General features: G+C 52.7%; 1 protein-coding gene across 4 annotated transcripts in view; it reads right to left on the reverse strand.

The window, feature by feature from the left end:
* Nucleotides 1–239: 239 nt before the first annotated feature.
* The window catches only part of LOC308512208 (polyprenol dehydrogenase-like), a 36,647-nt gene continuing 11,930 nt past the window's right edge, over nt 240–24,956 (reverse strand). Inside the window, exons 2-7 of one of the 4 annotated variants that reach the window (XM_081082004.1) lie at nt 24,509–24,616; nt 22,443–22,511; nt 8,978–9,079; nt 6,849–7,056; nt 3,959–4,166; nt 240–413 (exon numbers count right to left, since the gene is read on the reverse strand). In XM_081082004.1, coding sequence (XP_080938130.1) covers nt 246–413; nt 3,959–4,166; nt 6,849–7,056; nt 8,978–9,079; nt 22,443–22,511; nt 24,509–24,616 — 863 coding nt within the window. In that variant the 3' untranslated portion in view covers nt 240–245. Of the gene's footprint in view, nt 414–2,385; nt 2,852–3,958; nt 4,167–6,848; nt 7,057–8,977; nt 9,080–22,442; nt 22,512–24,508; nt 24,617–24,956 lie in introns of those variants that run through there. The other 3 variants (XM_081082005.1, XM_081082003.1, XM_081082006.1) reach the window with 3 other exon arrangements.

Raw genomic sequence — 24,956 nt, forward strand, 5'->3', positions numbered from 1 at the left:
CTCCCACTGTGTGTCTGAGAGAACAGCCTGACCTAGAGGGACCTTTTCCGTCTCTTTCCCTCTCTTCTTTATCCCCGAAAGACACTGATCTAATGCTTTTTTTGGGGGGGGGCTATGGGGGGGGGGCTTGAGAGCATTCTTGGTGACCCAGAAACAACGAAAGGTGATGACGGACCCTTCTCCTGGGACCGCCTCTAACGGGTCTGGCTTGAGCCTCCAGAAAAAATATATTCTTTGTTGAGCTGTCACTCCCTGGCTCCTTGGGAATAAATCGATGAAACTTGAACGGAACGTGGTTTAATTTTCTCTCCGTTTAATTTCCCTTCCGCAAGCCAGGGTGTCTCTCCCTGGAGGCACCTCTTGTCCTGAACCGGCTTGAGCTTAGAAATGCGCATTTCTGTCAGGTTGCCCTTCTGGGGACAAAAAGAAAAAAAAGAAAAAAATTATAATAAAAAATGACAGAAGTAAGGGCTGAGCCATCTGGAATCACAAACACGCCCTTGGCCCCACGGACTCATTTGGAAATAATGGCTGTGGCCAGGTGGTGTGCATCTGTGAGACTGAACTCAGGAATGTCAGAGAAGGCCCCCCCCAAATCCCCCCGCCGTCCCCCAAAAAAACTGTGCTGGAGACATACACTAGGAAAAAAAAGGTGGAAGAAAAAATGGAAAACAATTCTGTTTAGCCCGGCCAGTGTGGCTCAGTGGTTGAGCGTCGACCTAGGAACCAGGAGGTCCCGGGTTCGATTCCCGGTCAAGGGCACATGCCCGGGTTGCGGGCTCCATCCCCAGTAGGGGGCGTGCAGGAGGCGGCCGGTCCATGATTCTCTCTCCTCATGGATGTTTCTATCACTGTCTCCTTCTCTGAAATCAGTAAAAATATATTATATATAAAAAAAATAGTGTCACCTATGCTCATCTTTGCCTGGACGGTGTGGCTCAGTGGTTGAGCATCGATCTGTGAACCAGGAGGTCACGGTTCGATTCCCGGTCAGGACACCTGCCAGTAGGGGGCGAGCAGGAGGCAGCCGACCCATGATTCTCTCTCCTCAAGGATGTCGCTATAACATGCACTGACCACCAGGGGGCAGACAGTCGACCGGTCGACCAGTCGCTATGACGTGCACTGACCACCAGGGGCCGACATTCGGCCGGTCGATCAGTCGCTATGACGTGCACTGACCACCAGGGGGCAGACAGTCGACCGGTCGACCAGTCGCTATGACGTGCACTGACCACCAGGGGCAGACAGTCGACCGGTCGACCAGTCGCTATGACGTGCACTGACCACCAGGGGCAGACAGTCGGCCGGTCGATCAGTCGCTATGACGTGCACTGACCACCAGGGGGCAGACAGTCGACCGGTCGACCAGTCGCTATGACGTGCACTGACCACCAGGGGCAGACAGTCGGCCGGTCGATCAGTCGCTATGACGTGCACTGACCACCAGGGGGCAGACAGTCAACCGGTCGACCAGTCGCTATGACGTGCACTGACCACCAGGGGGCAGACAGTCGATGGGTCGACCAGTCGCTATAACGTACACTGACCACCAGGGGCAGACAGTCGACCAGTCGACCAGTCGCTATGACGTGCACTGACCACCAGGGGGCAGACAGTCGGCTGATCGGCCAGTCGCTATGATGTGCACTGACCACCAGGGGCAGACAGTCGACCAGTCGCTATGACGTGCACTGACCACCAGGGGCAGACAGTCGACCGGTCGCTATGACGTGCACTGACCACCAGGGGCAGACAGTCGACTGGTCGACCAGTTGCTGTGACGTGCACTGACCACCAGGGGGCAGACTGTCATATGGTCCATCGGTCGCTATGACGTGCACTGACCACCAGGGGGCAGACAGTCGACTGGTCGACCAGTCGCTATGACGTGCACTGACCACCAGGGGACGGACAGTCGACCCGTCGCTATGACGTGCACTGACCACCAGGGGGCAGACAGTTGACCGGTCGACCGTTCGCTGTGACGTGCACTGACCACCAGGGGGCAGACAGTCGACGGGTCGATCAGTCGCTATGACATGCACTGACCACCAGGGGGCAGACAGTCTACAGGTCGACCAGTCGCTGTGACGTGCACTGACCACCAGGGGCAGACAGTCGGCCGGTCGACCAGTCGCTATGACGTGCACTGACCACCAGGGGCAGACAGTCGGCCGGTCGACCAGTCGCTGTGACGTGCACTGACCACCAGGGGGCAGACAGTCGACCGGTCGACCAGTTGCTATGACGTGCAATGACCAGCAGGGGGCAGACAGTCGACCGGTCGACCGGTCGCTATGACGTGCACGGACCACCAGGGGGCAGACTGTCGACCGGTCCATCGGTCGCTATGACGTGCACTGATCACCAGGCTCTTGTACGTTCAGGGAAAAGGGTTTAATCATTCAGGGCACCTGTCACCATTTGGCACTTTGTCAACCAAAGATTTAAGGCAGAATCCCTCGGTCTCAGGGGGTGACACCCAGAGTGTCTTTGGCTGCGAGTCTTCCCGGAAAGACACCCCCACGTCTCATAAGCTATTGGGGAACGGCTCCCCGAGATCAGGCGGGTGTCAAACACGCAGACCCGAGATCCCTCACAGCCCTGTCCCCCCCCCAAAAACGTCTGTCGATGGGGGGAGCAGCTATTCGGAGAAGGTGTCCCGTGTCCGGTCTCGGACGCCCGTCATCTGGCAACTCCTGGCCCAGAGTTCTTGCTGCAGGTGCGGGTCGTAGGTGACGGCCAGGGACCTGGTGTCTTTCTCGTTGTACAGGTAGCGTCCGCCCACCCCCTCCAGGTCGGGGGTGACGGCTGCATAGATGGAGGTCCAGGCTCCTTCGTCGGGGGTCTGTGGGGATTAGAAAAAGGGGGGTGCAGGCCATCAGCGCTCAGAGCAGAAATTGGGGTCCTCAGCTCACGTTCCTGCTGGTGGGTAAGACATAGCGTCGTCCAGGGTCCACCAACCCACATGGGAGGCTGGGAGGTGGGCCACCTCGCCGACCCCCCCGTCGAGGGCGAGTTTGTGTTCATTTATTTTTATTTTTTATTTTTTTAAATATTTTTAATTGATTTCAGAGAGAGGAAGGGAGAGGGAGAGAGAGAGAGAAACATCCATGACGAGAGAGAATCATGGATCGGCCACCTCCTGCACGCCCCCTACTGGGCATCGAACCCGCAACCCGGGCATGTGCCCTTGAGCGGGAATCGAACCCGTGACCTCCTGGTTCCTAGGTCGATGCTCAACCACTGAGCCACACTGGCCAGGCCATTTGCTCATTTTGATAAGCAGATGCGTATAAAAATTCATGATGTTGCCCTGACCGGTGTGGCTCAGTGGATAGAGCATCGGCCTGCGGACTCAAGGGTCCCAGGTTCGAATCCGGACAAGGGCATGTACCTGGGTTGCGGGCACATCCCCAGTGGGGGGTATGCAGGAGGCAGCTGATCGATGTTTCTCTCTCATCGATGTTTCTAACTCTCTATCCCTCTCCCTTCCTCTTGGTAAAAAATCAATAAATATATATATATTTTTTTTAAAAAGTGTATTTAAAAAGAAAGCATTAAGTTTACAAAATTAAACAGGGGGCCGGGGTGGAGTTTGGGAAATGCTTTCCGAGGAGGAATTATTCTGCAGAATTGACAGATGGTAGAAATGAGGGGCCGAGTGGACGTAGGAAATGAGAACGGACGTGTGTCCGGCCGGTGTGGCTCAGGGGTTGAGCGTCCACCTAGGAACCAGGAGGTCCCGGGTTCGATTGCCGGTCAAGGGCACCTGCCCGGGCTGCGGGCTCCATCCCCAACCAGTAGGGGGCGTGCGGGAGGCGGTCAGTCCATGATTCTCTCTCCTCATGGATGTTTCTCTCTCTTTTCCTCTCGATTAAAAAATAATAATAATAATAATATTAATAATAATAACAATAATAATAATAATAATAAAGATTCGTCGGAGGTTTACCTTGAAAAACAACCAGCCGAACAGCTTCTTGACCAGACGGGTGCCCCAGAAGACGTGCTTGTAGAGGTCCGTGTCGACCACGCCGGGGTCGGCCACGTTGGCGGTGACGTGGCTGCCCTGGGCGGCCAGCAGCCCCTGGAGGTGGTAGGTGAAGAGGACCAGAGCCAGCTTGCTCTGCGCGTAGGCGCCGTGCGGGGAGTAGCCGCCCCTACGAGAAGGCACGGGGGAGGAGTCGCCCTGGGGACGGATCCCGGCCAAGTCCGAGTTCTAACCTCCGTCCTACCCGTGTTAAGGCCGCTCCACTGCACGCTATGACGTGCGCTGACCACCAGGGGGCAGACAGTCGACCGGTTGACCAGTCGCTATGACGTGCACTGACCACCAGGGGCAGACAGTCAACGGGTAGACCAGTCGCTATGACGTGCACTGACCACCAGGGGGCAGACAGTCGACCAGTCGACCAGTCGCTATGACGTGCACTGACCACCAGGGGGCAGACAGTCGACCGGTCGACCAGTCGCTATGACGTGCACTGACCACCAGGGGGCAGACAGTCGACCGGTCGACCAGTCTCTGTGACGTGCACTGACCACCAGGGCCAGTCGGCCGGTCGACCAGTTGCTATGACGTTCCCCCTCCTCATGTCCATTGCAACCGCCTGCTGCACTCCCAAGGGGAGTTTCCTGTCCTTTCAATTTTTTATTTTTAATACTAGAGGCTCGGGGCACGAAATCCGTGCACTTTGGGAGGGGATCCCTCAGCCTGGATGGCGAGAGGGTGCAGGCCAGGCCGAGGGACCCCACGGGTGCACGATGGGGGCCGGGGAGGGACCGCGGGAGGGCTCCAGGGCGTGTCTGGCCCATCTCGCTCAGTCCCGATCGGCCGGACCCCAGCAGCAAGCTCACCTACCGGTTGGAGTGTCTGCCCCCTGGTGGTCGGTGCACGTCGTAGCGACTGGTCGACCAGTTGGCTCTCTGCCCCCTGGTGGTCAGTGCACGTCATAGCGACTGGTCGACCCGTCGACTGTCTGGCCCCTGGTGGCCAGTGCACGTCACAGCGACTGGTCGACCGGTCGACTGTCTGCCCCCTGGTGGTCATTGCACGTCATAGCGACTGGTGGACCGGCCGACTGTCTGCCCCCTGGTGGTCAGTGCACGTCACAGCGAGTGGTTGAGCGGCCTTAGCATCTCATTAGCATATTACGCTCTGATTGGTTGCATGGCCGACCGAATGACTGGAAACTTAGCATATTAGGCTTTTTTTTATATAGGATTTTGTTCATTGACTTTGGGGAGAGAGGAAGGGAGAGGGAGAAACATCCGTGATGAGAGAGAATCATGGACCGCCTGCCTCCTGCACGCCCCCTACTGGTTGGGGATCGAGCCCGCAACCCGGGCCTGTGCCCTTGACCAGGAATCGAACCCTGACCTCCTGGTTCACAGGTCGATGCTCTAACCACTGAGCCACGCCGGCCAGGGCCTACGTGAATGAGTTATTAAACGATTCCGCCGTCCTATTTCCCGGGCTGTTGGATGACTGCCTAACAGCTTTCGGAAGACACCAGAGGCAAAGCACGTTCTTCAGCCTCGCCACGTGCGCGATGATGGCGATTATTAGCGTGTTTGTCTGCAAGACTTTCCACGAAGGCTGAATGGGCCGCTGTGGGCAATGAGCTTCGACGTGGGATTGGAAATCAGTTAACCAATGAGCAGATACCGTCGTTACAATTATCACCAGGCGACGGGATCGTCAAAAAATGGGTGGTGTGCCCTGGCTGGTGTGGCTCAGTGGTTAGAGCATCCGCCCCTGCCCCAAGGGGCCTTGGGGTCAAATTCCCCGTTGAGGGCCACATACCTGGGTTGCAGGTTCGATCCCTGCTCCCGGTTAGAGTGCACGGGGGGGGGGGGAGGGGGAGAAGGCAACTGATTGATGTGTCTCTCTCACATCAATGATTCTCTCTCTCTCTCTCTCTCTCTCTCTCTCTCTCTCTCTCTCCTCCCCTCACTCTAAAAAGTTAACGGAGACCTAGCCAGTTTGGCTCAGTGGATAGAGCGTCGGCCTGCAGACTAAAGGGTCCCGGGTTCGATTATGGTCAAGGGCACAGGCCTGGGTTGCGAGTTCCATCCCCAGTAGGGGGCGTGCAGGAGGCGGCCGATCCATGATTCTCTCTCATCATGGATGTTTTTTTCTCTCTCTCCCTCCCTCTCCCTTCTTCTCTGAAATCAATACGAATATGCTTAAAAAATAAACATAAACAGCCCTAGCTGGTGTGGCTCAGTGGATTGAGCGTCGGCCTACAGACTAAAGGGTCCCGGGTTCGATTCCCGGTCAGAGCATATGTCTTGGTTGCAGGCTCCATCCCCAGTAGGGGGCGAGCAGGAGGCAGCCGATAAGTGATTCTCTCTCATCATTGATGTTTCTCTCCCTCTCCTTCTCCCTTCTTCTATCTGAAATCAATAAAAAATATTTAAGCCCTGGCCAGTTTGGCTCAGTGGATAGAGCGTCAGCCTGTCGACCGAAGGGTCCCAGTCAAGGGCACAGGCCCGGGTTACAGGCTCGACCCCCCAGTAGGGGGCGTGCAGGAGGCAGCCCGTCCATGATTCTCTCTCATCATCAATATTTCTGTCTCTCTCTTGCTCTCCCTTCCTCTCTGAAATCAATAAAAATATACTTAAAAAATAAAAATTTCAAGTATTGGGGAACATATCTGCCCATGAGGATGAAGAAAAACAAAAAGAAAAAACAAATAAAAAGGTTGGTGACATGAACGACCGTCGATCTGCTCAGGACGGCGGAGCCCGGAGTGTCAGAGTGTCTGCAGGGCCAGGTGACCTTGAATTGCAGCATCGCTGTCAGGACGGATGGACGGGGGCCTGCCCCCTGCACCCACCTGCCATGAAGGTCGTCCAGAGCCAGCTCCCCGACGTAGTGCGTCGCCGAGGACATGCTCACCACCCGGGCGCTGCGGCCTGGGCGCCCCGATTCCCTCAGGGTGTCCAGGAGCAGGTTGGTGAGCAGGAAGTGCCCCAGGTAGTTCAGGCCGAAGTGCTCCTCAAACCCGTCTTCCGTCTGCCTCTGGGGGACCATCATCACGCCGGCTGGGGACACAGGGAATTGGGGGAGCGTGAGCTGAGACGGGGTGGGGAAGGCCTGTCCACTCTGGATCTGTGGACCTTCCACAGGAGACACCAGGATCCGGGCTTCCCTCGCCGCCCAGGGTTCATCTGGAAGGTCGCCCGGAAAGACGTCCGGTCTAATTAGCATTTTACGCTTTTATTATTATAGACTAGAGGCCCGGTGCACAAAAATTTGTGCACTCGGGGGGTAGGTCCCTCAGTCTGGCCTGTGCCCTCTCGCAGTCTGGGACCCCTCGGGGGATGTCCACCTGCTGGCTTAGGCCTGCTCCTCGGGGGATTGGGCCTAAGCTGGCAGTCAGACATCCCTCTGGCAGCCCGGCAGCTCTCGGGGGATGTCCACCTGCTGGCTTAGGCCTTCTCCCCGGAGGATTGGGCCTAAACTGTCAGTCAGACATCCCTCTGGTAGCCCGGGAGCCCTCGGGGGATGTCCACTTGCTGGCTTAGGCCCGCTTTCTGGGGGATTGGGCCTAAGCTGGCAGTCAGACATCCCTCTGGCAGTCTGGGACCCCTTGGGGGATGTCCACCTGCTGGCTTAGGCCCGCTCCCTGGAGGATTGGGCCTAAGCTGGCAGTCAGACATTCCTCTGGCAGCCTGGGAGCCCTCAGGGTATGTCCACTTGCCAGTGGGGAGCAGACCTAAGCTGCAATCGGACATTCTTAGCACTGCTGAGGAGATGGGAGAGGCTCCCACCACTACTGCTGTACTGGCAGCCGTCAGCCTGGCTTGTGGCTGAGCAGAGCTCCCGCTGTGGGAGCGCACTGACCACCAGGGGGCAGCTCCTGCATTGAGCGTCTGCCCCCTGGTGGCCAGTGTGTGTCATAGTGACCAGTCATTCCCAGTCGTTCTGCCGTTAGGGTCAATTTGCATATTACCCTTTTATTATATAGGATGACTGGAGGCTCAGTGCATGGATTGGTGCACAGGTGGGGTCTCTCATCCTGGTCTGCGCCCTCTCGCAATCCGGGAACCCTCGGGGGATGTCAGAGAGCCGGTTTCGGCCCGATCCCCGCAGGCCAGGACAGCCCTCCCTGACTCTTCCCTCTGAGATTCATCAGTCTGTTCCTTGTTTCAATGCCTGTGCATTGAGCGTCTGCCCCCTGGTGGTCGGTGTGCATCATAGCTACTGGTTAGGCTTTTATATATATAGATTTTAAGATATTTTTATTGATTTCAGAGAGGAAGGGAGAAGGAGAGAGAGAGATAGAAACATCCATGATGAGAGCGAATTTTGGATCGCCTGCCTCCTGCACGCCCCCTTCTGGGGATCGAGCCCACAACCCGGGCATGTGCCCTTGGCCGGAATCGAACCCGGGACCCTTCAGTCAGAGGGCTGATGCTCTATCCACTGAGCCAAACCAGCCAGGGTGCTTATTTTTTTGTATATTATTTTAAGAAAATGTTTAGCCCCGGCTGCTGCTGCTCAGTGGATGTGTCAATTTGTGAACCAGAGGTTCAGGGTTCGATTCCAAGTCAGGGCACATACCCGGATTGTGGGCTTGATCCTCAGTTGGGGGAGTGCAGGAGGCAACAAATCCTTCTCTCTCTCTCTGTCTCTCTCTGTCTCTCTCTGTCTCTGTCTCTCTCTCTCTCTCTCTCTCTCTCTCATCCTTCCGCTCTGAAATCAATAAAAATATATTGTTAAAAATCCTATATAATAAAAGGCTAATATGCAAATAGTCCCCTCCACTAGGAATTTGACCGGGAGTTCGACCAGGGGATGGGGCCAGTCAGCCAGCTGCCCACGGCCCCTCCCTGCTGCCAGCCCAGCCCCATCGGCCCGATTGGGGCCGGCCGGCCGGACCCCTCCCTTGCACGAATTCATGCACTGGGCCTCTCGCCAATAAAATAAAATAATCGACCTCTGGGATTGGTCAGAGCTCACCATTGTTGATCAGCACGTGGAGAGGCAATTTCTTTTCCTTGAACGTGAGGACGAATTCCCGGATGGAACGCATGGACGCCAGGTCGCAGTAGGAGAACTCCACTGAATAGACGAGAACGCCTGGTTATCTACCCAGCATCCCCAGGGGCCAGAGCAGTGGTTCTCAACCTTCCTAACGCCGCGGCCCTTGAATGCAGCTCCCCATGCTGTGGGGACCCCCAACCATAACATTATTCTCGTGGCTGAGTCATCGCTGTCATGTGGCTGCTGTTACGAATCGTCATGGAAACATCTGATCTGCAGGATGGATTTTCATGGTGACACATGGAACATCATGAAAGCTCAGTGATCAATCACAAAAACAATATGTGATTATCGATGTGTTTTCCGACGGTCTTAGGCGACCCCTGGGAAAGGGGTGTTCGACCCCCAAAGGGGCCGCGACCCACAGGTTGAGAACCGCTGGGATAGAGTGACAACAATGTCACTCAATTGATTGGGGTTCTTATATGGGAAAGATATTGGGATGTCACTCAATTGATTGGGGACCTTATATGACAAAGATGTTGGGATGTGAGTCCCTCAATTAGGTCTCATATGGCAAAGACGAGATTTCACTCCATTGATTTGGTCTCTAATATGGCAAAGATATTGGGATGTCACTCAATTGGGCTCCTTATATGGCAAAGATGGGGTGTCACTCAATTGATTGGGGTCTTTATATGGAAAGATATTGGAATGTCACTCAATTGATTGGGGTCCTTATGTGGCAAAGATATTGGGATGTCACTCAATTGATTGGGGTCCTTATAAGGCAAAGATATTGGGATGTCACTCAATTGATTGGACTCCTTATATGGCAAAGATATTGGAATGTCACTCAATTGATTGGGCTCCTTATATGGCAAAGATATTGGAATGTCACTCAATTGATTGGACTCCTTATATGGCAAAGATATTGGGATGTCACTCAATTGATTGGGCTCCTTATAAGGCAAAGATATTGGGATGTCACTCAATTGATTGGGCTCCTTATATGGAAAGATATTGGGATGTCACTCAATTGATTGGGCTTATATGGCAAAGATATTGGGATGTCTCTCAATTGATTGGGCTCCTTATATGGCAAAGATATTGGAATGTCACTCAATTGATTGGGCTCCTTATAAGGCAAAGATATTGGGATATCACTCAATTGATTGGGCTCCTTATATGGAAAGATATTGGGATGACACTCAATTGATTGGGCTCCTTATATGGCAAAGATATTGGGATGTCACTCAATTGATTTGGGACCTTATGTGGGGAAGATATTGGAATGTCACTCAATTGATTGGGTCTCTTTTTTTTAATATATTTTATTGATTTTTTACAGAGAGGAAGGGAGAGGGATAGAGAGCTAGAAACATCAATGAGAGAGAAACATCGATCAGCTGCCTCCTGCACGCCCCCCACTGGGGATGTGCCCGCAACCAAGGTCCATGCCCTTGACCGGGAATCGAACCCGGGACCCTTCAGTCCGCAGGCCGACGCTCTATCCACTGAGCCACACTGGGTAGGGCTGATTGGGTCTCTTATATGGCAAAGACGAGATTTCACTCCATTGATTGGGTCTCTAAGATGGCAATGATATTGGGATGTCACTCAAATGACTGGCCCCTTATATGACAAAGATGTTGGGGTGTCAGTCCCTTCATTGGATTCTCTTTTAGGGCAAAGAGGGGGTGTCAGTATTTCACTGGCGTCCTCGTATGGCAAAGGTTAAGAATCTGCCAATCACAGAATTTCTTCTATCACCAGGGAAGATTTCCCATTGATTTTTAGAGAGAGAGAGACAGAAACATTGATGGGAGAGAGACACCTCGATGGGCTGCCTTGTGCATGCGCCCCGACCAGGGCCCGGGCCGGGGAGGAGCCTGCAACCCGGGCACGTGCCCTTGACCAGGAATCGAACCCGGGACACTTCGGTCTGCGGGCTGACACGCTACCCACTGAGCCACACCGGCCGGGGCCCGGCAGATTTCTTTTTTTCCCTGACACATTCCTGCTCTGAGTCTTCACCGACTGACTCTCCCCCCGGAATCTGGGGCCGGATTTTCACAGAAGGACACCGTGTCCACTCTGATATCTGCTCAGCCGACAGCCTGGCTAGATGGTCTGGGACTCCGTGGTCGGCCAACCGCGGCTCTCGAGCCACCGGCGGCTCTCTGGCCCCCTTGAGTGTGGCTCTTCCTAAGCCTTAGGAGTCCCCTCACTCAGTGAATCACAATGTACCTGCCTATAGAGTTTCAGTTTAAAAAATTGGGGGCCAATCAATTGAGCGACATCCCAATATCTTTCCATATAAGGAGCCCAATCAATTGAGTGACATCCCAATATCTTTCCGTATAAGGACCCCAATCAATTGAGTGACATCCCAATATTTTTCCATAAAAGGACCCTAATCAATTGATTGACATCCCAATATTTTCCCATATAAGGACCCCAATCAATCGAGTGACTTCCCAATATCTTCCCATAAAGAACCCCAATCAATTGAGTGACATGCCAATATAAGGACCCCAATCAATCGAGTGACATCCCAATACCTTCCCATATAAGGACCCCAATCAATTGAGTGACATCCTAATATCTTCCCATATAAGGACCCCAATCAATTGAGCGACAGCCCAATATCTTTCCATACAAGGACCCCATCAATTGATTGACATCCCAATATCTTTCCATATAAGGACCCCAATCAATTGAGCGACATCCCAATATCTTTCCATATAAGGACCCCAATCAATTGAGTGACATCCCAATATCTTTCGAAATCTCAAAAGAGATTTTCATCATCATCCTGTTGATATTTGGCTCTGTTGACTAATGGGTTTTAAGACTCTGGGTCATGATTTGGGCTCTGTGTGTGTGTGTGGGGGGACATTCCCCAAGGGACTCAAGGTGCCTGTGACTCACTGAAACAAGCAGCTGTGACTGTTCTTCTCCATCCTGCCTCGTCCTGGGATGCCCCCCTCTGCCTCCCTCCTGGCTCAGGGCTGTGTCCACCGTCCTGTTCTGTCTGGAATGCAATCGCGCTGTCGCTCAGAGAGGTTTAATCTGCAGGAGGCGCCTCGCTGAGTCACCCTCGGCCTCTCCCTGTGGGTTTTCTCGACCAGGAGCATGTGATGATGGCGCATAACACCTGCCCACGATATGGCCTACATCTGGGATCCCGTTTACCGGGCAACGGAGATGAATTGGCTTTGAGCAAAGAAACCCAGGTTGTGTCGCTGAGAGAGAGAGAGAGAGAGAGAGAGAGAGAGAGAGAGAGAGAGAAGAAATCAGGAAATTCATTCTCTTCCCCTTTTATATGCATTTTGTTTCAAGAGCCTGGTGTCTGTGTGTCTGTGTCTGTGTCTGTGTGTGTGTGTGTGTGTCTTCTCTTTGTGTAGCTGAATTAATTTAAAAAATATATATATAACCCTAACTGGTGTGGCTCAATGGATAGAGCATCGGCCTGAGGACTCAAGGATCCCGGGTTCGATTCCGGTCAAGGGCATGGACCTTGGTTGCAGACACATACCCAGTGGGGGGCGTGTAGGAGGCAGCTGATCGATGTTTCTCTTTCATCGATGTTTCTAACTCTCTATCCCTCTCCCTTCCTCTCTGTAAGAAATCAGTAAAACATATTTAAAAAATATATATATATATATTTTTTTAATCATTTCAGAGAGAAGAAGGGAGAGGGAGAGAGAGAGAGAGACTCATGGACCGGCTGCCTCCTGCACGCCCCCCACACTGGGGATCGAGCCTGCAACCCGGGCCTGTGCCCTTGACCAGGAATTGAACCCGGGACCTCCTGGTTCCTAGGTCGACGCTCAACCTCTGAGTCATGCCGGCCTGGCTGTACCCTATTCTTCGTCCACCCAACAGGGAACTTCAAACACACCCCTTCTCGGATCCCCCCGGCCCCGAATGCTGATAGGAAAGTGTCAGACAACAATTGGTCTTCCACAGAGAAATATAGGGTGTCCCACAATTCACCCAAGATTTGAATTCTGCATGAGCATTCACAACAACAGCAACAAAACATAAAAGCCCAATTTGACTCGGTTTATTGAATCGGATTCTAATATCTGTTGCCCTTGGATGTCAATCCCTTCAATTCTATAATCATCACCAGGTACCAATGATGGCCCAGGAGCAGGGACAGGGAAGACCAATGGAGACCGTGGCTTTGCGTCTGTGCCAGCTGAGCCGTGGAGGCCATGGACCTGATGTGCTATTCCATCCATAAACCCTAGACTGTGTCCTTTATGAATCAATAAAAAATTTACAATTTTTCATTATAAACCTGCGTTTTCTATCAAAATGACTTCTTTCGTGAATTTTGGGACACCCTTTATATATATATACACTATATACATATCCCATGTTCAAAGGCTGTAAAATTTCAACAAAAGAGTGTGTATGCGCCAGCAAAGCCGGAGAGGCCACGGACCCGATGTGCTATTCCATTCATAAACCCTAGACTGTGTCCTTTATGAATCAATAAAAAAATTACAATTTTTAGTTATAAACCTGTGTTTTCTATCAAAATGACTTCTTGCGTGAATTTGGGGACACCCTTTACAACTGGCTCTCGGAACTAAGGAAATGGGTGGGTAGCTGCTCTCCCCAACGACATCACGGGGAGTGAGTCAGAGAACATGACTCAGGGGCGAGAGGCTAAGGATTCACATAAGACTCCCAGGAGGGTGTCTCCGGGGCCAGGAGGGTGTCTTCGGGGCCAGGAGGGTGTCTCCGGGGCTAGGAGGGTGTCTCTGGGGCTAGGAGGGTGTCTCCGGGGCCAGGAGTGTGTCTCCGGGGGCCAGGAGGGTGTCTCCGGGGCCATGAGCTGTCCATGGGGCTCCCACCGGCTGGCCGATCAGAACAGCTGTCCCACCTGTGGGCTCGGCCCCGGAAGGTTCCGGACAATTACATGTCACCACGGGGGGAGCCTGTCCCGTCGGCCAGAGATTCTACACAACAGGGTCCACCAGGTTTGGTGAGAAATCACCTCCCATACGACGTACTGACCGATTTCAGGGGGCCTGGTGGGAGCTCATACAAGTTGGATCTCTTTGGGGTGAGAATCTGACATTTAAAAAAAATTAAATATAGCCCTAGCTGGTGTGGCTCAGTGGATAGAGCGTCGGCCTGTGGAATGAAGGGTCCCGGGTTCGATTCCCGGTCAAGGGCACATGCCCGGGTTGCGGGCTCCATCCCCAGTAGGGGGCAAGCAGGAGGCGGCCGATCCATGATTCTCTCTCATCATGGATGTTTCTCTCTCCCTCTCCTCCCTTCCTCTCTGAAATCAATAAAAATATTTTTAAAAAAAATCCTTTAAAATAACAGGCTAATATGCAAATCGTCTCCTTGACCGGGAGTTCCACCGGGAGTTTGACCAGGCCTTCCCCAACCTGATCGGAGGTGGGGCCAGCTGGCAGCCAGAGCAGGCCCATCCCCCAGACGCCCGCTATATCGGCCCTAATCGGGGTGAACAGGCTGGACACCACCTGTGCATGAATTCCTGCTCCAAGTCTCTAGTTTAAATATATTTTTATTGATTTCAGAGAGGAATGGAGAAGGAGAGAGAAATAGAAACATCAGTGATGAGAGAGAATCATGGACCGGCTGCCTCCTGCATGCCCCCTACTGGGGATGGAGCCTGCAACCTGGGCCTGTGCCCTTGACTGGGAATCGAACCCTGACCTCCTGGTTCATAGGTCAGTGCTCAATGGCTGAGTCATGCTGGCTGGGCTATCATGTCTTCTTGGCACAGTCTGTTTGGCTCCTACACGGAACAGAGCATCTATATATATAAAAGCCTAAGCCCATTCGACTGTATGATGAGTAGCTATGGCGCGCACTGACCACCAGGGGGCAGACGCTCTGGACAGTAGCTATGACACGCACTGACCACCAGGGGGCAAACACTCCCGACTGGTAGCTATGACACACACTGACCACCAGGGGGCAGATGCTCCGACTGGTAGCTATGACACGCACTGACCACCAGGGGACAGACGCTCTGACTGGTAGCTATGACACACACTGACCACCAGGGGGCAGACGCTCCGACTGGTTGCTATGACACGCACTGACCACCAGGGGGCAGATGCTCCGACTGGTTGCTATGACACGCACTGACCACCAGGGGGCAGACACTCATTGCAGGAGCTGTGATAACTTGGCAGCTTTGTTTCTCGGGCGACGCACCCAGAACCACAGAGGAGGGAGCCTGATTCCGGGGTGCGTCACCCGAGACCCGCCCTCTCGCCATCCGGGACCCCTCAGGGGATGTCGGGGAGCCAGTTTCGGCCCGATCCCCGCAGCCAGGCCGAGGGACCCCACCGGTGCACGAATTCATGCACCAGGCCTCTCCTGTTTCGATAATTACCAATGAGACGCTGAAGAAGTACTTTGATGAATTTAATGACAGGCCTTTGAAACGGAAGAGCCAGAAAATGCAAAAAAAAAAAAAAAAAAATCTAATGAAAAAAATACATAATGATGGAGCTATTCACCCGGGGGCAAGGCATTGAGATTTCCTTCCTTTCAGAAATTAATTACGGAGAGAGAGGCCTGTGGATTCAGAGCGTCTCCTTCTGCCTTCAATTAGGGCTTAATTTTCTCTCCCCGGGACAAAGCGCCCGTTCCATGATCCACGCTCTCGTGGTGACGCTGCCTCTAATCTCAGCTCAAAAAAAAAAAAAATGGATTCGTCTGGCTGGTGGGGCTCAACCCATGAGCGTCACCCCCTAAACCAGGAGGTCCCGGGTTCGATTCCCGGGTTGTGGGGCGAGACACACATGGATGGGTTGCCTCCTGCACACGCCCCGACCAGGGCCCCCGGGCCAGGGAGGAGCCTGCCACCGAGATACATGCCCTTGACCTGGAATCGAACCCGGGACCCTTCAGTCCGCAGGCCGACGCTCTAACCACTGAGCCACACCGGCCAGGGCTGTTTTTCTTTTTTTTTTTGGGGGGGGGGGTGTGTGTGTGTGTTTCAAACAGCGGAGAGCATTGTGGCAGCCGGCTGTCAGCCCCAGTCATGTCGTCTAGAGTACATTGGCCGTGAAAGAGAGAGAGAGAAATAGATGGTTTTTATGGCCGACGCGGAAAGAAATGAGAACCAGGGGACGGCTAGTCCATGCCACCAGGGTCATTGGCTTCAAGGTTAGGAGGGAGCGTCGCCCATTGTCAACCTTCCGCGTGATGGCTCAGCTATTTCGGGCGAAAAAGAAAAAAAATAAGATTCTGGGCAAAAAATAAAAAATAAATAAATAAAAATAAATAAATACAAACAGCCTGGCCGGCCTGGCCTAGGGGTTGAGCGTCGACCTGTGAACCAGGAGGTTACGGGTTCGATTCCAGGTCAAGGGCACAGGCCCGGGTTGCGGGCTCCATCCCCAGTAGGGGGCGTGCAGGAGGCGGCCGGTCCATGATTCTCTGTCATCATTCTTGCTTCTCTCTCTCTCTCTCTCTCTCCCTTCTCCTTTCCTCTCTGAAATCCATAAAAACATTTTTAAAATATATTTTTATTGATTTCAGAGAGGAAGGGAGAGGGAGAGAGAGAGAGACAGAAACGTCCATGATGAGAGAGAATCATGCATCGGCTGCCTCCTGCACGCCCCCTGCTGGGGATTGAACCCGCAAACCAGGCATATGCCCTGGACCTGGAATCGAACCCAGGACCCTTCAGTCCGCAGGCCGACGCTCTATCCACTGAGCCACAGCAGCCAGGGCCATGAGAACATTTTCAAAAAGAGAGAGACACAGTTGGAAACTGCAGGCCGATGGCCCAAGAGCAATGCTATCGCCCTGCATGTGACTGTGAGTCAGTGTCTGGAGCCTCAGAACAATCCCTTAGCCAGGACGAAGGGCAGGTCAGATGAGCCATCTTGGGTCTCTCACAGCGAGAGGCCGAACATCCGTGGAAAAAAATACAACCCAAATTGGACAGATGGGTTCTGATGGAGGGAAGAGAAGATACAGGGCAAAGAGGTCGGGACTCGAACCTGGGACCCTTCAAGTCTGCAGGCCGACGAGGAAGAGCTACCTAAACAGTCCTCCACGAGGGGGCATGCAGGAGGCAGCCGATGCATGATTCTCTCTCATCGTGGATGTTTCTCTCTGTCCTCTGTCTCTCTCTCTCTTTCTTTGTCTGAAATCAATAATAATACTAGAGGCCCGGTGCACGAAATTCATGCATGGGGTTGGGGTGGGGGTGTCCCTCAGCCTGGCCTGCACCGTCTGAATTCTGGGACCCCTCGGGGGATGTCCAACTGCTGGCAGTCAGACAACCCTCTCCCAATCTGGGAACGCTGGCTCCTAACCACTCACCTGCCGGCCTGATCGCCCCTAACTGCCCTCCCCTGCCGGCCTGAACCCCCCTAACTGCTCCCCCCTGCCGCCCTGATCGCCCCTAACTGCCCTCCCCTGCCGGCCTGATCGCCCCTAACCGCCCTCCCCTGCCGGCCTGATCGCCCCTAACCGCCCTCCCCTGCCGGCCTGATCGCCCCTAACCGCTCTCCCCTGCCGGCCTGATCGCCCCTAACCGCCCTCCCCTGCCGCCCTGATCGCCCCTAACTGTTCTCCCCTGCCTGCCTGATCGCCCCTAACTGCCCTCCCCTGCCGGCCTGATCGCCCCTAACCGCCCTCCCCTGCCGGCCTGATCGCCCCTAACCGCTCTCCCCTGCCGGCCTGATCGCCCCTAACCGCTCTCCCCTGCCGGCCTGATCGGCCCTAACTGTTCTCCCCTGCCTGCCTGATCGCCCCTAACTGCCTTCCCCTGCCGGCCTGATCGCCCCTAACCGCCCTCCCCTGCCGGCCTGATCGCCCCTAACCGCCCTCCCCTGCCGGCCTGATCGCCCCTAACCGCCCTCCCCTGCCGGCCTGATCGCCCCTAACCGCCCTCCCCTGCCGGCCTGATCGCCCCTAACCGCCCTCCCCTGCCGGCCTGATCGCCCCTAACCGCCCTCCCCTGCCGGCCTGATCGCCCCTAACCGCCCTCCCCTGCCGGCCTGATCGCCCCTAACTGCCCTTCCCTGCCGGCCTGATCGCCCCAACTGCTCTCCCCTGCCAGCCTGATCGTCCCTAACTGCCCTCCCCTGCCAACCTGGTCGCTCCTAATAGCCTCTGCCTCAGCCCCCGCCACCGTGGCTTTGCCTGGAAGGACGCCCGGAAGATGTCTGGTCTAATTAGCATATTACCCTGTTACTGGAATACATATTTAAAGGAAAATAGCAGCCCATTCCCCAGCGACATGTCTGCGAGTGTGGATTTTCTGTTACACCAACAACAGACGGGATGAAGACGTCGACAAGAATCCTGCCGTCTTTTCTGCAAACACGCGTTTGCAAAACCGTAAGACAGGGCCATTTCTGTCCCTGAATGTTGGTGCTGAAATAAAATATAAATATATATGCTTTTTTTACGCCCTGGCTGGCATGGCTCAGTGGTTACAGCGTCGGCCGCATATTGGAGGGTTGTGGGTTCCATGACTCTCTCTCCCTCCCTCCCTCCCTTCCTTCCACTCTCTCTAAAAATCTATGCAGTCCGCCTGGTGTGGCTCAGGGGTTGAGCGTCGACCTAGGAACCAGGAGGTCCCGAGTTCGATTCCCGGTCAAGGGCATGTGCCTTCGTTGCGGGTTCGATCCCCAGTGGGGGGTGTGCAGGAGGCGGCCGGTCCATGATTCTCTCTCCTCGTGGATGTTTCTCTTTCTCTCTTCCTCTTTGAACTCCAGTAAAAATATATTTTAAAGAAAAAGCCAAAAAAATGAGAGGATTCTAGTCGACGTCTGCATCCAGTCTGCCACCATCTGTTGTTTTTGCTGGAGAAAATCCAGCCTCAAAGAGACACGTCGCTCGCTGGAAAAACAGAACCAGGTTTTTCGTAGGATTTTATTTTTTTAGATGTTGGTGGATTTGGGGCGACACGGTCCCCCCAACACAGCGAGCAGTCACGTCCCAGCGTCTGCATGGTACCGTGGCCTGTGCGTCATGATCACTGAAGTTTTCTGATTCTAGTAAAATGAAAACCAGCCCTGGCCGGGTTGGCTCAGTGGCTAGAGCGCTGGCCTGCAGACTGAAGGGTCCCGGGTTCGATTCCCGGTCAAGGGCATGGACCTGGGTTGCGGGCACATCCCCAGTGGGGGGTGTGCAGGAGGCAGCTGATCGATGTTTCTCTCTCGTCGATATTTCTAACTCTCTATCTCTCTCCTTTCCTCTCTGTAAAAAAATCAATAAAATATATTTTTAAAAAATTAAAGTAAAAATGAAATGAAAATCAATGGGGTTCATTTGCATTTGGGGGGGATCATTGGCCCGTGTGTGTGTGTGGGGGAAAAAGCAACAGTTAATGGCACCCTGGATGGTGTGGCTCAGGGGTTGAGCATCCACCTAGGAACCAGAAGGTCCCGGGTTCGATTCCCGGTCAGGGCACAGGCCCGGGTTGCGGGCTCCATCCCCAACCAGTAGGGGGCGTGCAAGACGCGGCTGGTCCATGATTCTCTCTCATCATGGATGCTTCTATCTCTCTCTCCCTCTCCCTTTCTCTCTGAAGTTAATAAAAACATATATATATATACATTTATATTTTTTAAAAAGTATATTTTATTGATTTTTTACAGACAGGAAGGGAGAGGGATAGAGAGCTAGAAACATCGATGAGAGAGAAACATCGATCAGCCGCCTCCTGCACGCCCCCCACTGGGGATGTGCCCGCAACCCAGGTCCATGCCCTTGACCGGAATCGAACCCGGGACCCTTCAGTCCGCAGGCCGACGCTCTATCCACTGAGCCACACCGGTCAGGGCAACATATATATCTTTTAAAGCCCTAGCCTGTATTGCTCAGTGGATAGAGTGTCAGCCGGCGGACTGAAGGGTCCCGGGTTCGATTCCCAGTCAAGGGCACAGGCCCGGGTTGGGGGCTCGATCTCCAGTCAGGGGCGTGCAGGAGGCGGCCGGTCCATGATTCTCTCTCATCATGGATGTTTCTCTCTCTCTCTCCCTCTCCCTTCCTTCTGATATCAATTTAAAAAATATGTATTTTCATAAGGTGTGTACACATGGATTTTGGGACAACCTTTATATGCTATGCCGACATGACAATGACAATCAACGTAGGATAAGATATTGGGTTGAATCAAGATATCGGAAGCTTCTCTCCCTGCATTTTAAAATATTTTTCTTTTTTTAAAAAATATATTTTTTATTGATTTCAGAGAGGAAGGGAGATAGAAACATCCATGATGAGAGAGAATCATGGATCGGCCGCCTCCTGCGCGCCCCCTACTGGTTGGGGATGGAGCCCGCAACCCGGGCCTGTGCCCTTGGCCGGGAATCGAACCCATGACCTCCTGGTTCCTGGGTGGACGCCCAACCACTGAGCCACACCGGCCGGGCCTGGGTTATCTGTCCGTCCGATTCGCCCCACCCTCTGCCCCACTTTGCAGAGCGAGGGTTTGTGCTGAGTCAACCTTGGCCCCCGGAAGGCTGAGTCGGAGATTTTGGGAGAAGATGCTGGTGACCTAGTTCTGGTCCCAATGCGGTCACTTCAGGCTCTGCCTGGGGTTGGGCTCCCCATTGGGCAGAAGGGGAGTCGGGGACGGTCAGACAGGAAAGGAGAGAGAGAGAGAGAAACATCTATGACGGGCCTGTGCCCTTTGCCTGGGAATCGAACCCGGGACCTCCTGGTGCATCGGCCGACGCTAACCACTGAGCCACACCAGCCGGGCAGTGTTTGAATTTTTTGTTCTTTTTTTGGGTGTGGGGTTTGCTTTGTATTTTACTTTCTGATTCTGTGATACGTTAGCAAGACCATTGGCTGCAAATGTAAGAGAATCAAGCACCCTGGCAAGAACGAAGGAAGAAAATATCAGCCCGTCCCCGTCCCCAGAAAGCAAACGCCGCCAAAGACACGTCCCTGAATTTCATCCCTCGCTTCCTGCAGCCAAACCTGAACCTCAACAGGCACAACGGAAGCCCCCAAGTCATTTAAACAACGCCTTCTAGAACATTCTCCAACCGCCTTCTAGAACATTTGTCAACAGCCTTCTAGAACATCTCCAACTGCCTTCTAGAACATTTGTCAACCACCTTCTAGAACATTCTACAATCACCTTCTAGAACATTTGTCAACCGCCTTCTAGAACATTGTACAACCGCCTTCTAGAACATTCGTCAACCGCCTTCTAGAACATTCTACAACCACCTTCTAGAACATCTCCAACCGCCTTCTAGAACATTCTACAACCGCCTTCTAGAACATTCGTCAACCACCTTCTAGAACATTCTACAATCACCTTCTAGAACATCCGTCAACTGCTTTCTAGAACATTCTACAATCACCTAGAACATTCTCCAACCGCCTTCTAGAACGTTCTCCAACCGCCTTCTAGAACGGTCTCCAACCGCCTTCTAGAACGTTCTCCAACCGCCTTCTAGAACATTCTACAACCGCCTTCCAGAACATTCGTCAACCGCTTTCTAGAACATTCTACAATCACCTTCTAGAACATTCCCCGCTTTCTAGAACATTCTACAATCACCTTCTAGAACATTCTCCAACCTTCTAGAACGTTCTCCAACCGCCTTCTAGAACATTCTCCAACCGCCTTCTAGAACTTCTCCAACCTATATATGCCATATATAGGTTGTCTCCTCTAAAATCAATAACATTGATTTTAATTTATCAATTTTAATCAATTTTATTGCTTAATTTTTTAAAATTGAGGGCCTCTCTTCGCGTTGCATTCATTTCCCTCACGTGCAGGCGCACCATCTCTCCCCACTGATACCGGCAGCGAATGTCCTAGCAGCCGATGGCCGCGCCCTTCGTCTGGGACTGACCTGCTGGGTGTGCGAAACGGAACATATCTCGCTTGCGGAGAAGGAGAAAAGCAGGTTTATTCGCGTGACGTTTATTCATTGACGTTGTTATTCAGCGTCTGGTGTGCTCATGTTCAAGGAAAATATATTCATTTTCATTAAAATGCTCTATTATTTTATGTTCACGACGACTCTTAATCTCAGCCCTTTGCCTTCAGCGGGTCTCCATCGGAATAAATCTACGTTTTCCGTGAAAACGAAAGCTTTCGTTTTTTTTCCACGTCAACCTGGCTTATCTGGCCCCGTGTTCGCCTTTGAGTTGGACGCGCTGGGGCTGGGGCCACTTAAAACTATTTAAACAGCCACAGATGAGCCCCCCCCAAAACCCCCAATCCCTTCCTGGGTAGGTGTGCGAGCGAGGGCGGGTGAATTATTCTTCAAACGATCTTATTTTGTGTGTTTTTCATTCATGTAGAGTTTGTAAAAAAAAAAAATCCCCCAAAGAATAGCGCATAAAGGAGACAGCGCCCCCTGCAGGCCGCGCCCGCCAGCCTGCCCGTCCTCTGGGGACAGGACGCAAGAGGGGCCATCGCCACCAGCCCTACCTTTCTGGTTCCCCGTCTCCTCTCTGATCCTCCTCGCGACCTCGCGGCCTTTCGCGGCGTCGTTCCCGGCTGACGGGGAAGAGAAGCAACAGTCAGCGACCTCCTTTCATTTCATTCGTTCTGTTACTTTATTATTTTAGGTTATTATTATTTCGTTGTATTTTTTTTACTTATTTTCTGTTATGTAATTTATTTATTTATTTTATTATCATTATTTTATTTTATTATTTTTTATTCTATTTTATTTTGCCGACAGTGGCAGGCGGCCGGGGGAAGGGAGGCGCTCTGGGGGGGCAGCTGGCAGCGTCTAGGGACCCTACCTGTGCATGAATTTTGTGCACTGGGCCTCTCTCTCTCTCTCTCTCTCTCTCTCTCTCTCTCTCTTTCTCTCTCTCTCTCTCTCTCTCCCTCCTGCCCTTCCGTTCTATCTGAAATCGCAACGGGAATAAAAAAAATATCTTCTGGTGAAGATTAACAAAAAAGAAAAAAAAAATAAGAAGACTTTGACCCGAAACTAGAAGCCAAATCTGAACTGACATCTGATGGAGTTAAAGTATTGGTTAGAGCAGCGGTTCTCAACCTTCCTAACGCCGTGACCCTTGAATGCAGCTCCTCATGCTGTGGGGACCCCCAACCATAACATTATTCTCGTGGCTACGTCATCACTATATCTATATCATCTATATCTATATCATCTATATCTATATCTATATCTATATCTATATCATCTATATCTATATCTATATCATCTATATCTATATCTATCAATATCTATATCATCTATATCTATATCTATATCATCTATATCTATATCTAATCTATATCTATACCATCTATATCTATATCTATATCTATATCATCTATATCTATGTATATCTATATCATCTATATCTATATCTATATCATCTATATCTATATCTACATCATCTATATATCTATGTCTATATCTATATCTATATCATCTATATATCTATATCTATATCTATATCTATATCTATATCTATATCTATATCTATATATCTATCTATGTCAGTGGTTCCCAACCTTCCTCAGGCCACGACCCTTGAACACAGCTCCCCATGCTGTGGGGACCCCCAACCATAACATTATTCTCGTGGCCGCGTCATCGCTGTCATGTTCCTGCTGTTACGAATCGTCCTGGAAACATCTGATCTGCAGGATGGATTTTCATGGTGACACATGGAACATCACGAAAGCACAGCGATCGATCACAAAAACAATATGTGATTATAGATGTGTTTTCCGAGGGTCTGAGGCGACCCTTGGGAAAGGGGTGTTGGCCCCCAAAGGGGTGGCGACCCACAGGTTGAGAACTGCTGGGTTCGGGAGCCATTGCTACTCTCAGGCCGAAGGTGACTATTGCCACACAGACCGATAAAAATATCCATTATTGGCCCATACAAGGCGCAGACTCCTGGTTAAACGTTACATGGCTAGAGGCCCGGTGAACGAATTCGTGCTCAGGTGGGGTCTGGCTTGCCCGCCCAATCAGGGTGGAGGGGTCCGATCGGGGGTGGGACTGGCCATGGGGAGGGCCCGGGGCGGTTGGCTGGCCGGCCCCACCCCCTGTTCCAACTCCTGGTTGAACTCCTGGTCGAGGGGACAATGTGCATATTAGCTTTTTATTGCATAGGATTATCTATTAAGAATGATAAAAAAAAAAGCCCTAGCCAGTGTGGCTCAGTGGATAGAGCGTCGGCCTGCGGACTGAAGGTTCCCGGGTTCGATTTCTGCCACTGGACTCGCCCCCTGTGTTGAGCAGGATTGAGTGTCTGCCCCCTGGTGGTCAGTGCACGTCACAGCGACTGGTCGACCAGTCGACTGTCTGCCCCCTGGTGGTCAGTGCACGTCATAGCGACCGGTCGACCGATCAACTGTCTGCCCCCTGGTGGTCAGTGCACGTCACAGCAAGCGGTTGAGGGACCTTAGCATATCATTTGCATATGACGCTTTGATTGGTTGACTGGCCGACCGGCCGACCGGACACTTAGCCTATTAGACGTTTATTCTACAGGATGTGCGTGAGTCGGTGTCAAGGCCCTTACCTATGATCACGTGCATTTCAAGGAGCGCCAGGCGCCTGCAGGTCGCCAAGCCGATTCCCTCCGTGCCTCCCGTCACTATGGCAACGCGTCCGGGCTGCCGGGGGAAGACTGTGAAAGTGGAAGAAAGAATCAAAATGAAATAAGAGTGAGGTGGAAGGGTTGAGGACACGCCTGGGTCAGGATGCAGCCCCCCCAGTGGGTATGGGATGCCAACGGCGGCCACAGTCCGTTACCTGGGGTCCTGATTGGACTCCCATTCCAAAGCCACGGAATCGCAAACATCAAGAATCGTTGGTGCCTGGCCGGTGTGGCTCAGTGGTGAGCGTCCTGCTATGAACCAGGAGGTCCCGGGTTCGATTCCCGGTCGAGGGCACATGCCCAGGTTACAGGCTCCATCCCCAACCAGTAGGGGGCGTGAAAGAGGCAGCCGATCCATGATTCTCTCTCA

This window comes from Myotis nattereri, assembly GCF_964212035.1.
Source record: "Myotis nattereri genome assembly, chromosome: Y".
NCBI classification, from domain to species: domain Eukaryota; kingdom Metazoa; phylum Chordata; class Mammalia; order Chiroptera; family Vespertilionidae; genus Myotis; species Myotis nattereri.